This window comes from Pagrus pagrus (assembly GCF_965226575.1).
Source record: "Pagrus pagrus genome assembly, chromosome: 4".
Lineage (NCBI taxonomy): Eukaryota > Metazoa > Chordata > Actinopteri > Spariformes > Sparidae > Pagrus > Pagrus pagrus.
In genome coordinates, this window is record NC_140188.1 from 17,915,128 (window position 1) to 17,930,108 (window position 14,981).

The 14,981-nt window shown below is 39.7% G+C and overlaps 1 protein-coding gene across 1 annotated transcript; it reads left to right on the forward strand.

The window, feature by feature from the left end:
* Positions 1-3,146: 3,146 nt before the first annotated feature.
* LOC311255920 (uncharacterized protein) lies at positions 3,147-6,208 on the forward strand. The gene is made up of 2 exons (XM_084350621.1): positions 3,147-3,279; positions 3,915-6,208. The coding sequence occupies exons 1-2, from the start codon at positions 3,247-3,249 to the stop codon at positions 5,130-5,132; spliced, it is 1,251 nt and encodes a 416-aa protein (XP_084206747.1). The 5' UTR covers positions 3,147-3,246; the 3' UTR covers positions 5,133-6,208.
* The last annotated feature ends 8,773 nt before the right edge of the window (positions 6,209-14,981 follow it).

The window sequence follows — 14,981 nt, forward strand, 5'->3', positions numbered from 1 at the left end:
ACATGAGAGGCCTGCTCGGCTTCGGTCAGCGTGTCGGTCTGTCCATCTGCATAAGAGGCCTGTGGGTTAGATTTAATTCACACTGGAGGCTTTTTATTTTCACAATCAAGCATCCCCGTCCCCTTAATTTAAAGAATGAATGCAGAATTGTATCCCCTTCAATTACACGTCAAACAAGCACGTTCAGTTTCAGAAATCTTTTCACCTTTTTGAACGTGTGGATGTTTTAATGTTTTTAATTATTATGTTCAAACATCATCTTTGACGTTGATGTTTTTAAAGGGGCACTATGGAGTTTTGGAAAAGAAATTCAAACTAAGAATTTTAATATTTATGATACTAATGAGGTAATTATACAAACTCTATATTATAAAATATTAGTTTTTTCTATCACTTAATGAAAAAGCTGTGCTCAGAGGAAAATAAGGTCCCCAGGACACTGTTTGAAGCTGAAAAGGTGGCAGGGTCCGCCACATATAAACAAAGTAGAACAGTATGACATTTTGTTGTCCTTCAAGAGTTTGTCTATTTAGTTTGTTTAGGCTAGTGAAGATCCTTCTCTTCTGATTAAATTGTCTTCCCCAAAACTACATAGTGCACCTTTAATGTAATTGTGTCATTTAAATTTTTGCCATATTATTTGTCTGCTGCTGTATGTTTTATCCTATTGTTAAGTTTTCTGCAGGGTGATTCTGCACTTTAAAATAAATTGATGTCTTGATTTATCCCAGAAATTCAAGAAACTCAAATAAAAAAAAAAGAGAAAAAAAATGTTTTCAACACCGAGATCACTAATATGGAGAAAACTCTGATGTAACTGATGACACGGGTTCACGTGTACAGAGAGTTATGCTGTGGGGATACACTTAAGAAAGTACAGTGAGAACTGGGACGTGTCGTGGCGGTAAGCTGAAGTGAAACTATGGTTTAATGTGACTTGAAGCAGAAGTGGGAAGTTCAGTTCACGTTTGAAATATTCATTGTGCTTGATTTTAAAATTCTACTGCTTCACGTGTGTAAAAATGACTTGTTAGACTTTTAGTAAATTAATCCAGTAGAGATGTTTTGAAATCTTCTGAAATACAGAAAGATTTAAACAGATGACCTCTACTTCTACTTTGGACATTTAGGAACATTAACCTTAACTAAGTCATTAACGTCACAGAAATGGATGTCAAGAAAGGGCTCATACATCAGTGCCCTTACTAATAAAGTACGTACTTAATACATTTTAATAAGACAAATAACATTTTGTTTAACTTGAAATTATCTATAGATGAGCTCATTCCTCAGTACTTCTGTTTGCCGTCTTGAACAGTTGGAGAAGCTTTGTATATTTGGTGTTTTGGCCTCAGGTTGAGCAGACAGTAGTCTGCTGGCACCCTTCTGTTTACCAATCTCACGCGTTGCCACTAAGCAATCAATATTGTCCTGATTTTTCTGGACTTGCGCAACACTTAATAGAACATGTGCACCGTCATTGCCAGGATTGAATATGACTCATGGGAGTGGGTGATTCATGCAGCAGCAGAGAATTGTGAAGTCTCCTGATTAGCTGATATCAGCACAACAGCCTCGTAGAAAACAAAATGAAAGCTCTGTAGATTTGGATTCAGTGGTCACTTATTGGAGTTTCATGGGGTCACGTGACTTCATCTGCGCGCCATTTCCCACATATCTCGCTCCTAAATCGCATTTAACATCTTATCATTCTGTGTCCGTCGTGCTTGTGATGTCATTAATTAACCATCAGATAATAAAGCTACAGTATTACGAGCTGCATAACTGATTTAAAGTGTGTCTTAAAGGGGACAAGAAAAGAGTGTGTGACATGTTTTTTACAGCCTTGAAAGTCAGATGACACTATGTGAAAACAGCCCTTGTAATGTGGGACTCTCGGAAATAACTCTTAGTGATTGTGTCTGCAGTTATACGCTCACATAACACACACACACACACACACCATGTTACTGTTATACATTCTAGTGCGGGGGGGAAAGGAAAACAAAAAACATAACTGCAACCCTCACCATAGAAACCAGCATTACATTTTTATTTTTTTTTTAAAAAACATCATCAGCCACATCAGCCACTAACATTAATCTGCTGCTAATAACATGTTCAGATTGGTTTGTGAAGTTTATTTTTATTTGACATTTCCATTGTGGGCCATGCAGTTAAAAGTAGGACAAGGGTGTGAATCTCCCATAGAAGCATCTTTAATAAATGCGCTTGGTGATAATGATTCATGTAAATGATAAAATTATAGTCACAAGAGCGAAGCTGAAAGAACGCAGTGTTGAGCACAGAGGTATCAGAGTCCAGTGTTCAGGTTTATTTAGATTACTCGGCCCTGGTGTTTATTTTTACTCACTTCTATCTTGTTTTCAGCCCAAAGGTTTCTGCCTTGTACTAATCAATACTTCTATTGGCTGTGTTCTGGTAACTGCTCGACTCTTTCGCCGCTCTGGTGGAATATTAGACCTTTGTTGTACAACAGAAACCAAGGGAAAAAAGGGGAAATGTATTCTGGTAAATGCATACATCTGTCTGTAGGTAAAAACACTCAGATCACGTGACAAGGTGTGATCTGAGGCAAGATGATTGACTACTTCCTGAAAACCCATTACTCATAGGAATGTATGTACTGTAAATATATGATTATGTTCCTGTGTGTGGTTGCTACAGAAAAGCCGTGTTGTACTTGTTCGTGTGGGATGAAAAGCATCAGTCAACACGTCTTCGCTTCAGGTCCTGAAATATTTCACAGAGCTGGAATCATTTCCTGCAGAAAACGTCTCAGTATTCAGTATTCACAGGAATGAACGAAAAAAACACAGGAAAAACAAATGTACACTACTATGAAGAGAGTGCATGAGTGCTGTGTAAATAAGCCACTTTGCTTTCACATGCCCACGAAACTGAAGCATTTCACACAGCTGGCTAAAAATACACCGTTTTCTTTCTTTTTCCTTTTTTTCTTTTTTTTTCTCTTGTTGTTGTTTAACTACCAGCCCTCCTCTGAGCTCACTGAAACCTGAGGTGGAGGGAGGGAGGGGTCATCCGGGAACATAGCGAGTGGAAACTCCTCCCCAGCCAAGTCCTGGGAGGGGTGTTCAGAGGCGGCTATAAAAAGGCAGAAGACTGCATAGACAGTTAACTTAAGTCTGGACACAGGTATCAAACAGCCAACCCGTGGATCAGAGCTTGAATCTTCTTCTTCTCTCTTGGCCAAATTGGTACAGCATGTCCGAAATGCTTGACGACATCCTCACAAAGGTGAGTCAAAGTTTTGTGGATTTGTTTTTTTTCATTTTGTTTTGGAAAAAAAAGGCTTCATAAAGTTGGAGAGGGCTGGGTCTGTGGCTATGTTTGTTTTTTCCTGCTCGTTTTATTCCTCTGGGACTCACTGATCTGACAGTGGCTTCCTTTTGAACTGAGCGTAGTCACAGAGGAGTTCTCCATTCTACAGAGATAATGAGATAAGGGAGACAGTCGGCACTCGGTTGTTTGTTTCTTGAATTCCAATCCTCCACTCGCAGAATATTCACGAGAGACAGGATACGAGTCAAAAACTGCAATTATCTATATGTAATCTGTATTTTGTGATCTCATAGAAATGGCAGATAAGGATAATGGTTATGTAACTTCTAGTACTGCACCGTTTCTTTGGTGACTTGATTTTACTTTTTATAATTGCCTTATTAATAAGCGCCTTTGGTATTTTTTGTACTTTCTTTCTTTAAATGTGAACTTGCTCTTGAATAAGTTTTCTGTAGCTGAATAAAATAGTTAAAATTGAAATAGATTTGTTGTGGAAAGTAGGCACAAAAAGGAACGTGATGATGAATATTCACACAGTATATGAGCGGTATGAGTGTCTGTATGTTAACTATGTCAATCTTCTGTCACAGAACTTCATGAACCTGGCCCTGGATGAAGTCTTGCTCTCGCAACAGTCTCAACTCAAAGTCCCAGGGCAGAGTCGCCTCAACCGGTCAACTTCCTTCTTCTCTCCCCCCTCCCCTCCTGCCTCCTCAGGCCACAGCATGAGCACCGAGCATGTTGACGACAATGGCAGCCCTTTTTGGCCATCCAACATCTGGGGCCAGGGCCCTGTCTCCAAACCCAAACAGCTGCCCTTCAGGCCCGACCGCTCCATGAGTCTGACCGAGTCCAGCAGCAGCCTGCTCAGCTCCTTCGCACAGCTGAAGAACCTGGAGGCTTTCACCTCAGGCCCTGCCACCACTGTGGCTCCACCGCCTGGCTTCCCTCCCTCATCTAACCTCCCACCCCAGGTCCAACCGATGGTGTCCCCTAATCGTTACAAGACTGAGCTGTGTCGTGGCTTCCAAGAGACCGGCAGCTGTAAGTATGGCAGTAAATGCCAGTTTGCCCATGGCGAGGCAGAGCTGAGGGGACTGTACCGCCACCCCAAATACAAGACGGAGCCCTGCAGAACCTTCTACAACTTCGGCTACTGCCCTTACGGCTCTCGCTGCCACTTCATCCATGAGGATAAAGCCAGCGGTGGTCCGTTACCATCTGGTAAATTCCAGAATCAACAGCAACCTCCCACAGCAGCTCGCCACCAGCTCCGCCAGAGTGTCAGCTTCGCTGGGTTCCTGGGCTCCTCCCGCAGCTCACCTCCTCCATCATTCCCTTCATCATTCAATGATCCTAACATGGGGTTCAGCCGAGCTCCCTCTGTTTCTCCACCACCTGCTGATCTCCTCTCCCCAGTGTTTGCCGACTCCCTGCAGCGGGAGGCAGCCGCATTCCAGTTTGGCAACCATCAGACCCGTGCCAGCACCGGAGACATCCACAACATTCCTCTCATCCTGGAGCCAAAGGCCTCACGCTGTGTGTGTGGCCATGGAAATAACTTTAACAGCAACAACAGCAGAGCTTTTGCCAACGTGGAGGATGGGCACCACCAGGACGGCAAGCTGTTTCCTGGTCCTGGGGGATTCATGAAGCCTGCTGGACTCCAGCGCTTCTCCTCCGAGGACTCCCTGGAGGACAGCTACAGCAGCAGCAGTGGCGGCTCCAGTGGAACCGAGTCTCCAACGTTCGATGGGTCAGCCACCAAGAGGCTCACCGTGTTTGAACGCCTGTCCCTGTCCGACTAAACGGCGGGAAAGAACAGAAGAGAACTGACACCTTGTTAACTGTGTCTGTTTGTCTGAACTTTCTCCAGAACCAGAACTGATCAGGACAAGTCAACCTTTGACACAATAACACTTAAAGTTCTTAATTTATGTTTGTAAAAAAATGGAACTCGTCTTGGATAAACTACACATGCTGAGATGATTTTAATACCCTCTATTTTTATACTTTAAAAATTGTGTAGCCTATTAGACCTTTGTATGTGGTCTTCCATAAAAAATAACTCTTCTGCAGGTTTTGACAGTACCAGTAAATAGCCTGGTTTGTTCTTACCGTAAATCTGTAGTGATCAAAATGGCTTATCTTTAGTGATAATCATGCTGTGCCTTAATGATTCTCCTTGCCTCATAGGCTATGTACTCTGGTGCCATGAACAGTATGTTTGATTCAGTAGCCTTAATCAGTGAGACCTGACATGTGTCATTGATGCCATTTTATCTGTGATATGCACTTTACAGCTAATTCAAATGGGAGAAACTGTCAACTCTCCCAGTAGCATTCAACCAAAGCTTCATACTTCACTCTGCTTTGTGTGTGTGTGTGTGTGTGTGTGTGTGTTTGAGTCTGTACATATGCGTGTGTGGGTGAATGTGTCATTTTCCTGAGACCTGGGGTGCAAAAGCATGTGTGAGTTGCAGAATGCTGAAAGATCAAAGTCTGCTGATAGAAAAAGTGAATGTCTGACACATAATGTAAGATTTGCTTCTGTAAAACATTCTGTTATCTTTGCCATTTTGTAGAATTGCACCCCATCTTTCATTGTCCCCCGTTTGTTTGACAACCTGGTTCAGGGACTTTAACACCGCAGTATTCCTTTCGGTTATCGGTTGCCTTGTGTTTGTTTAACTTAAACTAATATATTTATTATGATATTTATTTGTGTTTAAAGAAAAAACGTGTATTTTGTACGTTATTTATGGTGAAATATTTCAAGTTCTGTGAAATACCAATGTGAGAAAGTGCAGTAAAAAAAGAGAATCCTATATTTTTAATTGCCTGAAAGGGACAAAATACATTTCTTAATAAAGAAATGAATGTACTCGCTTCTTCTTTTTGACTCATTTGTTATTCAGTGAGAAGTAGATGCTCACACAAGATGCCCTCTGAATAAAAGATATAGAAAGATATAGGTCACTTAACTTATAACACATAACTTACAGAATATACAATTTAGTAACACCCTCACCCACAGTGCCTTTAAGAGATTTTAGGGAAAATTAAGGTTAAGAAAAAGGATATAGTTAGAGGAATACTTTACCTTGAATGTGGGATGTTATTAACACTAACATATGATATAATTGGTGTTGATATTGTCAACAATACTGACTCTATGTTGTAAACAGTAACTGGTTTCAAGAAAAGGGAATCATTTTCAATCTCTCGAGGAATCTGTGTCAGCCACTTGTCAATTATTGGCTGAAGATCAATTATTTTAGTAAGTATAAAATCATCAAACACAAATTTAGGACAACATAATGTATGTCAGCGAGAGAGAGTTCAGAACATTTTTGCAAATTGCCTTGATTTTAGGAACATGTTGCGGTCTATAGACTGAATCACAATGTTTATTGTTTACAATGACTTCCAGGTAGAAAACCGCTGTTTCCTGCACAAGCTTACATATAATATCATTTTCTTTTTTCAAGTTATTTCAAGTGCATACATCCCGATCATCTAAAATGCATGCAAGTTTGATGCTTTCATATCTCGTTAATAATGAGGCTTTCACTAATGTTAGATTGGAGACTGAATTTACCTGTACCTGGGCCACAGACTAAAGAAAATGATGGCTTGAGTTTACCCAAAACTAGCAGTTAGTTTGAGATTTCGCTCTTGGGAATATATCAAATACATTAGCAAAGCAACAAAGTGCATAAAATAAGCACAACAGAAACATCAAATCCAACAGGTGAACCACCTTGTTTTACTATAAATCTTAAAATGTTACAGTTACGGCTGAAAATGATGAGAAAAATAAACAAGTTTGCCAATTTCACATCTCTTTACAATGCAGATCAACTGCTGGTTTTCTCCCAAAGTCAAGCTAAGTTATATAGCAGATTTCATAGAACAGGCGTAGACTCAATGTGCTTAGAAATAAAAATGAAAAGCAAAGTAAACACCATACATGACAAAATCCTATACAAAACAATCCAAACATACAAGAGAGGAAAATGTAAAACATATATGATGAGAAGGTAACAATAAAAAGGAATCATAAAAAAAATAATGATAAAAACAAAAATACCAGTGATTTGGTCTATTACGGGTTACATACACATAAACAGGATAGCCTGTTGTTTGTCAAACTCTGAGCCACTGTCCTTCTGTTTCTCTCTCCTCCTGTGTTTTGTGTCATACAGTGTCTTTGTTGTGTATACAGTACAGACCAAAGCATTAAGATCATCTCACGGAAGGTGGCACGTATACACACGAACACTCAGCTTTTCAATCCCAGGACACAAACAGTCATTCCCCCTTGCAGCGATACTCCAAATTACCTTTGGATCTTGACAAATAAGGTTACAAATACACAAATAAACACTGTACAGGAATTTTAAAAGAAACACGGATGTTTAAATAAGATCCCACGGTACATGGTGGAAATCAGATCCAACAATTGAGAAATCTAAAACATCGTGGAATCCACGAGACCTTTTGGTCTCTTTCCGGTCCAACTTGGTCATTGCGCAAGATGGATTTCTGTCAGGGAGGAAGCCAAAAGCAGAATATGTTACTCTGATAGCAGGACGGAAGAATTCTGCTTTTTCTACCAGAACCTCATTGAATGTCATCACAGATCCACAAACCTGTTGAACAGCAACCTTACATCCAAGAAAGTATACCATGCAATGTTGTGATCTGTGATGACAAATAACAACATCCCCACCGGGAATTCACAAGTGGTTCAGAGTTAATAGCCCACCTGGCAACACACCCGGGATGACTTGAGTGAAGTCATTACAATCCAACGCTTCTAATCCAACTAATCCCGCTGATCTTGAGTAAAACAAAGGGAAAGACAGCGGGAAATACTCAAATTTAGATTTATAAAGCTGATCTATTAACAAAGACTCACAGCTGTAATCAGTGCCAAGACACTGACGACATTTAATTTTTAATATTTAAGAAAAAAAACTTGTCTTTCATATCAAATTTCTGTATTAGTCCATTTTTGTCATTAACATACACACAATGTTCTGTTCACTGGGAATTTGCAGATGCCGTTTGATGGATCACCTCTGCTTCCTGGGCTGCACAGCCTTTGTTCAGAGCCCAGATGTTAGATACTTTTATGGAAATGGGATTGTGTAAGGCACATTTAAAAGTTAAGCAGAAGTTCAAGAAAATACCCTGTTGCAATTTCCCCTTTTTACTCCGGTGCGATCTTGTGTTGAGCAACCTGAGGCTACAGCCACCACCCCTAACTGTCACAGAGTAAAAGTCCTGGATTCTGTGTTGCAAGGCTTCAATCTGGAAAAAACATTTTTTATAGTGATAGCTCACAGTATCAGAGACAAACAATGGCCACTTGTTAAAATGAATTATACTCACAGTTTATGACACTGTAAAACAATGACTAATGAGCCGCAATATGATTTGCATCAGGCATTTTAAAGTAACTTTGCCAGATCTTGATAGTACACCGTTGTTGAGATAAATATGACTCACAGGAATCAGATTTCCAAGGAACATGTGGGGGTTGACTGATGAAGAAATTGGCATTAGGAATCTTGATTTTCAACACTGCAGAGTGCTTCCTTGTAACCTCTATAACTCTTTCTTAATCTGAAACATCACACACATTGTGGAAATCTGGTTTTACACTTCAGCTGTTTGGTTCAGCTCAAATAAACAGTTGTATTTTTGGTTCTGGTTCATCTGGGCTGGTTCCAACATTGTTACTGGTCTCAATCCACCTCCACACAAACTCTGGTGTGGTGAGGACATATGGTGGCCCAACCACAGGCCTGTGTGATGGTGGATATTTGACACTTGCATGAACTGAAAAGCTAAAAATGAGCAAATTTACACAATATTCTGAGGGATTTTCCACAATATTAAGGGAGTGTAATGTGATTTTAAACAAAGGTGCTTTGTGTTAGGTTCTTACACATTTGGCAGTTCCTCTGTTAAAAGGAAATAAAAGTTGTGACCACGGTTTTTGTTTAGTTTAGTTTAGTTCTTTAACAGCAGCCATATTCTCTGTCATATTTTGGTGGTCAATTACTTTATAACTTAAAATACCACAAGAGTCTTTGATGTACTTTAGCTGATTCCAGCGGTACACCAATCCTAATAGGTACAACGCACTTGTGCAATAGCTTCTGCTTAAACTTTGTACAGGGAAGTAATGTAACAAAAAGTGAAGCACATATATAACAGCATGCATACTGTGCACGCCAAGCCTAAGTGAAACTGAAAATCTAGCAGTGAGATAGAATACCGAAGTAATGAGCAGGTTTCCCCATATCCATCCACCCATACCCTATTATATGTTATACTGCCTCAGAAGACACCTTGTTTCTGTACTCTATTCCCACCTTGTTTGGCTTAGGACTATCATAAAGAATTTTAAAAAACAAAACAAAACCCAAGGCATTTAAAAAGTGTCAATGTGAAGAGGAAATGTGTGAGTACTTGTGAGAACTAATGTGTAACTCCACCAGTTTTACACATTAAAGTGTGTTGACAGGTCTTGGGGAGTACTACTGCATATGTGAAGTAGTATAAAGCCTTTTGTGGCTCCAGAGGAAGCTGCAGTCCAATAAATTCCCCTTAGTGATGTCACTTAGAGGTTAAGTTGCATCGTGGGTATAAAGGAAGAAGTGGAATAAAAAAGGTAACATCTTTGGTTCTGCTGTCGGTCTTAAACTGTCCATAATGAGTCCATAATGAGAACAGTGAGTGCAATGCTCAACAGTGACATCACTGGAGGCTACAAAAGGCTTTTTAGTGTTGTTTTTCAGTACTCCCCAAGACCTGTAAACACACTTTAATGTGTAAAATTGATGGACTTACCCTTTAACAAGAAAAATACATGCTTTTTTCTTAAGTCTAAACCGGGGAGGCAAACTACACCCTCAGTGCTGCTGTAACCAATTTTAATTTCTTCCACATAGGCCTGTTATTTGTCTACACTGTGTTAATCATAGTACATGTGGGCCTGTAACCAGACATTCTCTCTCAAAACCGGTCTTTTTACACAATTTCTCACTTGGTAAACTCCTTATCTTACCTTGCTCCTATTAAAAGCCACATTTGGCAGAAACAGAAAAATTGCTAAAGGTCTTAGCCTATAAAAAAAATGATAAATATTGTGGTTAAGCTGTATCTGTGTAGCCATTCTCAGCTGCGGTTCCTACTGTGCATTGTGTCTCAAACCCTTGTTCCCCTTTGGACCAATGGCAGGATGTGTTGCTATGGAGATGGACAATGACCACAAAGAGTAAACAGCAAACACAAAAAGAAGGGATCAGTGTGTGTTTGTGCGTTCACAAATATTAACTTCCCAGCCTGTTTTATAAGACCGGACTGGTTAAAGTTCACCAAACTGTGCGGCTCGTATCTGACAGAATACTGTAGATACAGTTAGATTCATTATACTTTTGTCAAACTTAAGGTGAAAATATGTGAATTTAAAAAGCCTTTGATATAGCTGTTTTTAACTCTCTGCAAAGTATACAAAGTATTCATTTAATTATTACCTACATTTTCTTAATGTTTGTTTCATATCTCCTCAACCCCCTGACCCCAACCACTGCGGCAGCTCCTTCCTAACACAGGCCTAACATTACCACCACCTTCTGTTAATGATCAGCCACAAAGCTGCTGCTCACCTGATCCTGAGCACACAACATGAACAGACACAGACACACACACACACACACACACACACACACACACACACACACACCTTAGAGATAAAGTTTAAACCCGGGTGGAGATCTATGAAAGCAATTACATAGTATGTCGTCTAAAGGTGAGAAAGAGGCTGTGAGATAATGTTATCCACAGAAACTTAAGCAACAGTCCCGAGAGGACAAAAGACGCGTTCATGCACGTTGTATCTGCAAAGAACACAAGAGAGTTTGTTTTAGAGGGACTAATTACTGTAGAGCAAAGTTGTCAGGAGAAGATAACTAGTTAACCCTTTTGAAGCATAATGGAGGGACAAGTGGGATTAAAAGTGCAAGAAAAAAGAGATGTGATAAGGCCAAACTATAGTTTTAAGGTGTTGAAGAGTGTAAATTTGTTCAGGTAAAAGGAGGAGTCTCTGTCAGCAATCTGTTTTTCAACTTTGCTGCTCGTCTGGCCAGTTCTGTTGGAACTTTTCAACCTGAGGCAATCGCCAACCAAGATCGGAGCGCTCGTCTAGAAACAACACGCACAGTCACATTCCTACCTCTGAAATGTGCTCCCGTGTGTGCCTTTATGTGCATACTGAAGCACAGTCAGTTTTCAGACTTGGTTTTCCTCTCAATCCCTCCTTCTCTGTCATAACGTGCAGATTAAGCATTATGGTTGAGTAATCTTTCAACCCCAAACCTTCGTCAACCAGTCCAGAGAGTGACGGAGTACGTTATGTAACTTCTCCTTTACTAACTAGGTCATTGGAAAGCGCTATCTCCTCCTTCTTGGAAAAGACAAAAACCTGAGAGGTTAATGCACCTTCAGAATACGTCATTTATGTTTAAACTTTGACCAATACTCCCACCAAAAACAACTTCTCTTTGGGAGGAGTTTGGCGCAGTTTGTAGGGGCATTTGAAAAAAAGTGACAAGCTAACCGACAGTGCATTGACAGAGTCATGATCAGAAACCATCAGAAAATCAATCACTAAAGACAAGCAACAAAGTCTGAAGGGTCAGATTGTTTCCACTTCAATATCACATTACCCCCTCTAGTGTTCAAGATATTTGAACCATGCTTAGTGCGGTACTTAATGACTAACATCCCCAGAGTAAACTTCTCTTGAGTCACTGCTATGACTCACATTCACGTGCAATCAGAGGAGGGAGGGGTCAAGGCGCCAAATGAAGAAATGGGACACAACACTGGCTGTGCAGTACACTTAGATCTGTATAACTGAGTAAAGTGAAGATTTGAAGTTACTTTCAAGTATAAAGTTTCCTTTGTCTTCCATTCAGTTGACCAACTGAATCTGAAAGAAATTACTATTCTTCTGATTATTTTTAAATTATTCATCCATTTCACTTACTGATACAGGCTCTTATCCATAAGCATAGCCTGAGCTTTTTGTTAATGTTTATATGTCGCTGATTGCAGTTTAGAGATTCTTTGTCCAAATGCAGGGGTCCAAACCAAAGGGAAAGGACATGCTCTCTTGGAATTATTTTCGATTTCCCCGAACAGAAAAAAAACTCATCTCTAAGTTGAGTAACAACTAACAACTTTTTTTAACAAAGAGTCCAAGTTGGTATCATCTATTATGAGGGCATGGGAAAGAGAAATGAGTGATGGTCTCCCCAATGAGGTGTGGTTGACTGCACTCTCGTACATTCATAAATGTTCAATAAACAGCAGATACAGGTTAATTCAATTTAGAGTTATACATAGGTTTCATTATTCTAAGGTTATGTTGCATACATTCTATCCTTCTGTGTCCCCAACCTGTGACAAATGCAAAGTAAACAATGGTACGTTGCTACATTTATTTTGGAGTTGTCCAGTCATCTGTGCATTCTGGTCAAAGATTTTTTCTTTTTTTTCTGAGGTATTCCACAGCTAATTTTTACCCGACAGAGACTTAGCCCTTTTTGGATGTTCAGTGGACTCATTAACTCTTCCGTTCTACACCCAATCTGCACTATTAATGGGTACAGTGCTGGCCAAGAAACTCATACTGGCAGAATGGAAGACATCAAATCCACCATCTTTTCAAAACTGGCTGCATGAACTTGTCTCAGTTATACATATGGAGAAATTGCGATACAACGGACAATCCAATCAATGCAAATGGGAGGATTCCTGGGGCCCTGTGATGAAATATCTTGGCTGCAAAAGTCAATAGGCTGGTTTGGGGAGTTGGTGAATGTATGAATTGTCATTATTATTATTATTGTTATTTTTATTTTATTTATTTATTTATTTTTATTATTTAAATTTTCTTCTTTCTTTTTCTTTTGGATTTTCTTTAGTTCATGTAAACTTCTCTCCATAGATGTGTGAATGTGTGTGTGAGTGTAGCATGTGGGGGGCCTTTGTTTGTCTGTTGTCACATGTTCTGGTCTGGTTGTGTATTTTTGAATGAAAAAGAATGAATAAAAATGAATATTAAAAAAAAAGAAACCATCAGAAAATCAATCACTAAAGACAAGCGACGAAGTCTGAAGGGTCAGATTGTTTCCACTTCAATGTCACATTGTCACTTTGGACAAAAGTGTCTGCTAAATGCCCTAAATGTAAATGTAAATGTAAATTTCTGCCCTCTACTGTTCAAGATATTTCGAACACCCCATGATGCTTAGTGCGGGGCTGATGACTAACATCTCCAGAACTTCTCCTGACTCACCGCATGATTCACAACACAACACTGGCTGTGCAGTACACTTAGATCTGTATAACTGAGTAAAGTGAAGATTTGAAGTTACTTTCAAATATAAAGTTTCCTTTGTTTTCCATTCAGTTGACCAACTGAATCTGAAAGAAATTACTATTCTTCTGATTATTTTTAAATTATTCATCCATTTCACTTACTGATACAGGCTCTTATCCATAAGCATAGCCTGAGCTTTTTGTTAATGTTTATATGTCGCTGATTGCAGTTTAGAGATTCTTTGTCCAAATGCAGGGGTCCTACACCTTTTCAATAGTCCAATTCAAGCACCTTTCAAGCTAGTTTTTCTGGCAACTTACATCTCTGGTAGATTAAATATTTCTGTGTGTGTATATACTTAAAAGGAATATTTCACTTCATCGCATTAAATCTGACGTTATTATGCTATAAGCAACAAAATTTATGTTTCTTGACAGCATTCTACAGAGGCATGACACAATAAAGGAAAACACAAATAAATGTCATGTTTTAAAGTGTGTCACCTGTCTGTAGGTAGACTTAGCATCCCATAAAACTGAGCCAATAGAGACAATTTATGCGGGAAGTCATTCGGTTACGATTTCAAGCATTTTTCAAACCTTGAAAACACCACTTTAAAATTCAAGTGTGTGCAAGGATTTCCAGGACCCGTACAAACCCTGCAAATATGTCCCTTTTCAAAGCTAATAGAAATTACAGGCCTATATTTCATTTTGTTTCATCAATACAGACCCCAAGATCAGTAGTTAATAGTGGGTATCATCACCTAACTGAATGAGAGGACGCAACCTTGAAGTTTAAATGACTTCAGTATGAGTGGCTTATATATTAAACATTGTAGGCACGATGCATGGCCCATGTCATGCAGATTATTCCACGTAATCATCTACGCACTAAAACAAACAACCCTCTTACTTCTAACCTACATAGTTACATACTTATTTAGCTGGAAAGAGAGGAGGAGATATCCAGAGAAATTTAGGAGAAACAGCAGCGTCAGTAAGTCAGGCCTGGATGTGAAGGAAGGAGGAAATACTTGAGTAGTGACATCACAGCAACAGAGTGGAAGTGCTAACCTTTTATAGCCATGTTCTCTCTCTCAGCCACATTCCTCAGCTACACAACTCTCCTCCTCCTCCTCCTCCTCCTCCTCCTCCTGCCCTCTTTTTCTCCAACTTAACTCTTGCGCCAGCCCAAGTGGTGTGACGCAAAATGCAGGGAGCAGGGGGAGAGGAGATGTGGGAGGAGGAAG